At 35.7% G+C, this 6,000-nt stretch overlaps 1 protein-coding gene and 1 pseudogene across 1 annotated transcript in view; both read right to left on the reverse strand.

The window, feature by feature from the left end:
• Positions 1 to 3,996, reverse strand: part of ARHGEF33 (Rho guanine nucleotide exchange factor 33) — a 43,471-nt gene extending 39,475 nt beyond the window's left edge. Inside the window, exons 1-2 of the mRNA XM_015587499.2 lie at positions 3,902 to 3,996; positions 2,984 to 3,033 (exon numbers count right to left, since the gene is read on the reverse strand). Coding sequence (XP_015442985.1) covers positions 2,984 to 3,033; positions 3,902 to 3,926 — 75 coding nt within the window. The 5' untranslated portion in view covers positions 3,927 to 3,996. The remainder of the gene's footprint in view (positions 1 to 2,983; positions 3,034 to 3,901) is intronic.
• Positions 3,997 to 4,979: 983 nt separating this feature from the next.
• LOC112478100 lies at positions 4,980 to 5,139 on the reverse strand (annotated as a pseudogene).
• Between the last annotated feature and the right edge of the window lie 861 nt (positions 5,140 to 6,000).

Below are 6,000 nucleotides of genomic sequence, written 5' to 3' on the forward strand. Positions count from 1 at the left end.
AGGATGAGTGGAAAATAGAAAATAGACTTGTGTTCAAATAACAGAAAATATACTGAGCTAAAGAGCAGTCAGTGTATGCACACTGATCACCTAATCTGGCAGTAATTCTACCTGGAATGAACTGGGAGATGGTAGTGTCATTCTCCGTTGGCTTCTGTGACCTATATGGGTCACTATATCTTACTCTTATTAAGGAGGTCAAGTCCATGCAAAGAACAGGGAGCCAATTGGGGGCATGAACATTTTAACACTTTTAGTACATTTTAACTAATAATTTTCATAAAAGGTTCTACCAATTTATATACACTCATCAAAATTAAATATTTTTAAATATTTTATTACTTGCTAATTAGATAGTCAAAAAATAATACTCCTTGTTTTAAATTAATCTTTTTTTTTAAGCTAAAGATTTTCTTCTATTTATTAGTCATCCTTAATTTTACCTTGGTAACTTTTTTTGTGTTCTTTGCCCATATTCTACTGCAGTCTCAGGAGTTTCCTGTTTTATCGATTTACCTTTGCAATCTCTTTGTGAGGATTTTTTCAGTTTTGTTATCTGCCTTTGAATTTGTTGAAAATATATTTATGTTTGTAAATTTTTTGATTGTGATGTGGATGAACTCTCCAATTCTTTCCATTGTAATTTCTTCCAGTGTTTTTTTACTTAGACATTTCACATCCAAAATATTCACTGATTCTAAACTTTTATGGTTTTATTTAATGCTTTAATCCACTTTAGAGTTTATTTTTATTAGGATATGAAGTGAGGGTCTATTCTTTTTCTCCCAAAGAACCAGACAATTTCCAAACACCATTTGGCAGACCAAATGATTGCATCAAAACCTCTTGGCTCAAAGCAATATACACACCTTGCAGATAGTCATTCATTTATTCAACTAATATTTATTGAATATTTTTCATATTCCAAGTATTGTACTTCATGCTGAGAATACAATAGAGAGCAAAATAACTAAATCCCTGCCCTTGGAGCTTACATTCTAGAGAAAGAGACAGACAATAAAAATATAAACAAACAAGTTAATATTTACTGTAATGCCAGGTAGGAGTGGGAGTCTATCACGAAAATAAATAAGGAGATGGAGAGTAGCCAAAATGACATGTTTTGCTTCAAATTTCATATTTTGCTCTCCCTTTATAGTGTAGATTGTATTCTATTATAGTTTATCTCTCCCTGCTTCCCTCCTTTTTTTCTTCCTCTTCTTCTTCCTTTACTTCTCCATCTTCGCTTGGTTAAATGTTGCTTGCAGTAAACAAACTGGGGCTTAGAAAGTGTTCTTTTAAAGCAAGGATGGGGTTATAATCACAGCATCTCAGAGGTCATATAGACCAACTTCACTTCCACTGCTTCATTTGTTCCACTGTGAACAGATGTACTTGGATTTGTGATACAATAAGAGAATGAGGCCACCCCCACTGCAGCTATATTTAGCCAACATTCAGGGAGTGACCTACATAAGATTATAATAGACTTTAAATCATACCTGAATTTAAAGAGATACTCACACTCATTTAAATGCTATACACAGGCCAGACGTTAACATAGGGGAGGGAAGGCATTTGGAGGTCTTGGACAAGTGAGGCATCAAATCATCACTGAGAAGACTCTCTCATGTTTCCAGGCTTTTATTTAACCTAGTCCCTCTTCCTATAATACCCTTCCCCATATCCACTTACCAAATGATCAACTTGTCCTTAAAAGCCTGGTGCAAATCCTTCAGTCAATATTAATTCATCCTTCTCCTGTATCCCATATTATTTTATCAATGCTTCTTTTGTAATCCTTCCAATAGCCCTCTTTGTATGAGCTATTTATTGTATGTGCTTACCAGGACACTTAAAAATCAACGAGAATGTGTTTCATTTCCCATTAGACAACACAGTAGACTTGCTTATAGTAATTGTTCAATAAATAGGCATCACGTTGAAATGAGGCTGTTTCCTCCACCCTCTCTCGTTGCCAGTCTGGGTTTTGGAGCAACATGATTAAAAATGTTTACATAATCCTATGCTGGCTTGCCCTAATTGGGTCCACACCAATGATCTTTTTCATGAGATTTCTGGAAACTATTATATTCACTTTACCATCACTCGAACTCAACAAATCTAAAAAACATTTCCACAAAACTGTCTGCTCTTCTGAATTCCTCTACCTCTTGGGAGACCACTCTTTTTTCCAGTTGCCAGGGCTTAACACCTTAGAGCCAATTTCGAAATTACCTTTCCTTTCAATGCCCACCAAGCCCTGTCAATTCTTTATTCTGTCTCAAGTATTCCAGATAACATCATCTTAACTCTGGAAAGGATTATGGATTTCCCTAGCCCAAGCTGCTTTTACATCACAGATTATGTCCGAATAAATTTCCATAATTTTTAAGAACATAAATTTACTTTCAATTTACAGTTGGAAGATAGAAGCTAAATAAATACTGTTTTGAGAGCCAAAGCAGCCTGACGAGACCCTCATGGCAAACATATTACAAAATGTTTTCCAGAACTTTTATCTTCCTTGTAAATTCAATTATTTCCATTGTTTAAAGGCACTTGCAGTTTTTTTTCTACCACCATATTTGATCATTTATAATGCTAACCCTTTTCAATTCTCAGTTCCCTGCTAAAATAGAAAACTAAGAAAAATAGACCTTACTCTCTCTTTCTCTCTGATGGAAATGTTATTGCACAGTGTAATGGCCATAGTGATGATGGCTATAGGCAAGAAAAGCAGAGTTAATATGGGAGTGCTATATTTTATAAACTGGGTAATTTGTCCTGCAATAGTTGGTTTCCTCAAAAGTGCAATGGAAATGGTGCCTTCTGCCTTGCCTATCTCAAATACATGAACTTGTTAAGTGAACAAATATAATAATAGATGTGAAAGCATTTGTGAGCACTAAAAGTTTTATACATATAAGACAGTCATTACTATTACACATAGAACCGTTCAAAACAATCTACTTGTCCTTACCTGGTAAATCTGTGTGGAAGGATTATTCATTGGCATGTGTTCATTCTCTCCTGTAGGGAGAAAGAGCTTTCTCAATCATCATGATTCATTCTGTCCCTATCTTCTTCAGACACATGCAGGGAATAAGGGCACTTAAACAATTCTAAATCTATGCCTGCAGGACAAGAAACTAGTAGTTCAACAAGAACAGAACAAAAACTGGTATAGGTGATTTTATAATCACATCTAATGACCAAACCATATATGGCTGATATAACTCCTTCCTTAGAGGAACCTGCCTCAGCATGTTAAGTTCATGAATAGTAAGCCCAGGGCTTCTACACACAGAGGGCAGTCCCTCTAAAATCTAGATGGTTTGAAATCACCAGAACTCCCTATGCAAACTTGAATTTTATGCTGTGTCCCAACAGCCTGGTATCACGGCATAAACTAGAACCTGTAGATAGAGACCAGGCTCTCAGACTGAACTTTGACACTTTGTGGTTGCAGCCTGACTTCTCAATGACTATTTCCTCACCTGTAAATTAGAGCTGCTAACAGAAACCCACTTCTATATGGTCGAGTCTATATGGTAAAGTTTAAAATAGAAAGCCCTTCTGTCTAGGCTAGCCTAGAAAGTGTTGGATGTCTATTAGCTGAATCTGTATTTTAGCTTTATTGAGCAGATTGTTTTAAGGCAGTTCTAAAGTTATTACTAAGAAAAATAAGATAACTACTCAGACCAAATTTTATTTATATATATAATTTCCTATTTCTCCAGCACCGAGTCTGTGCCCTTCACGGTCATTATATTGTCATGAGGAAATGAGAATAGTCAAGTTAACATATTATCATGCTTTGAGACAATGGCAAGACAAAACTACAACCTACATTTCTTAAATCCTGAGCCCTAAAGCAAGACATAGAAAAAAATCTAACCTTGCTTTGTTTTGGTTTTTTCCATGGTGCCTGTTGCTTCTCTCCCTTCAGCTTATTCTTCAACATTGCATCTTCATTGTCCCTGGATCAGGCCACCCCCTCTTCCCTGGACCTGTCAATTGAAATCAAGAATAAAAGATAGCAAGTAAAACTTGAGCAGTAACTTGACTCACTTTGTGTGTTAAAATATTGAAATGAACTCAGCTATAAGAGGCAACTTCAGGTTTATATAATTTCAGAAAAGTGAAAATACTAAGTTGAGCAAATATTTAGCTTAAAACAAAGGTAAATGTTTTATGAATAAGTATGAAAATCATCAGTTAAAATTATACTAGTTTTTAATATGGTACATTCTTTTTTGGATCAAATCAATTAATTTAGATGCATTGATTTTATTAGCAGGTTATAGTTTAGGGAAATTCTCTTAAGGAGAAAAATCTTAGGCATGTATAAAGGCCAATACATCTGTTTATATTTCATTAAACAGTAAGTTTCTTGATGGCCTTGTCCACACTCTCAGCATCTGGTAGACTCCTTAATATCAGGAGATACTTATCAAATGTGGCCTGGCTGTAGTGACCACTGGACATGAAGCTGCAAGTTCAGCATGCAATCCAACGAAGAAACAAAAACCATCAGTGTTGTGAACATTGGCCTTCTTTTGCCATCTAGAATTTTTACCCATAAGGTGGGAATCCCCCACTTCATGAGGCTTGATTGGATGCCTCCCACTAGAGAGGCTGGAAGTACCAGGTTCTCCTAGCTTCTCTTGCAGCTAAGTCATGATGGACACATGACCTAGGATATGCCACTTAGGTATACCCACTCCATATGATACCGGCAGTAGCAGAAGGATTTCCTAAGACACATATACTTGGTATACTTTTTATTTTCCAAGAAATAAAAAAACTTTCCTAAGACAGCAGTGGCAGCAAGGGTAGTGGTGGTGACTTTGATCTGGTACAGATAGGTTAGGTAACTCAAACTGCTGTTTTCGGTGCTTCCCCCACCAGAACAAATATAATTTGGAGTATTGTTGCTGGCCACATAATCTCAAATTTCGTTCACCAGTCTCCCAGAAATTCTATGAGCTGCCCATATCCTTTCAACAAGTATCCTTGCTGCTGAAATCAGCCAGAGTTGTTTACTGTTGCTTGCAACTAAGAAATGTGATTGATTAGCAATAATCATGCCTCGGATAAACCTCATTGGCTATGATACTGCCACTGCGCAAAGGAATATTGCATGAGTACCTTACCTCCTGCCAATAGTGGATGTTAATACTTTTTAGTTCTTGCCAGTCAGAGGAGTGACAAGTGATAGTTCATAGTTACTTATGATGATTGCCAGTGTAGTGAGCATGGGTATATATACTTACTGGACATTTATATTTGCTCTTCTGTGATTTTTCCTCTGCTTTGCATATTTTTCTATTGAGTCTTCTGCCTTTTCCTTATCAATTAATAAGAGCTGTTATATAATAGAGATTAAATCTTTGTTATATGAATTTTAAATATTTTCCATCTTTTTTTCTTTCGACTTTGTGGTCACTTTTGCTGTTGTAACATTTTCAAATTTATAAAGTCAAGTTGATCTTTTTCATTGATTCTATGTTTCATGTGTTGGTTTAAAAGCTCTCTGCAGGCCCCAAGATTTTAATATATGTTTTCCTAAATTTTCTCCTAATGTTTTTATTATTTTTTAAGTGTTTAATTTCATCTGGAATTTGTTTTCCATTGAGACAAGGGAGTGTTCAATTTCCTTACCTTCTAGGTGTCTAGCCACTTACACCTGCTCTAATTATTATGTAAGTCATCCTTTTCCTTCATGGGATTGCAATATCATTTTTGTCATGAACTAGGGGTAGGGGAGAACACAAGCATTCAGTTCTGAGGAGCAATATTGTGTGGTGGGTTTTGGGGGGCGGGCCTGGGGAGAGGGGTTCTTTTTGCCTATTTGAATTTCTTAAATTTTTTGTAATGAGCATATTTTACTTTTAAAAATCATTTTTGAAAAGTAATAAAAAAATGTCTGTATATTAAATTCCTGTATACACTGAGATCTATTATGGGCCCCCTATTCCATTCTGATTTATCCCT

This window comes from Pteropus alecto, unplaced genomic scaffold (genome assembly GCF_000325575.1).
Source record: "Pteropus alecto unplaced genomic scaffold, ASM32557v1 scaffold131, whole genome shotgun sequence".
NCBI lineage: Eukaryota > Metazoa > Chordata > Mammalia > Chiroptera > Pteropodidae > Pteropus > Pteropus alecto.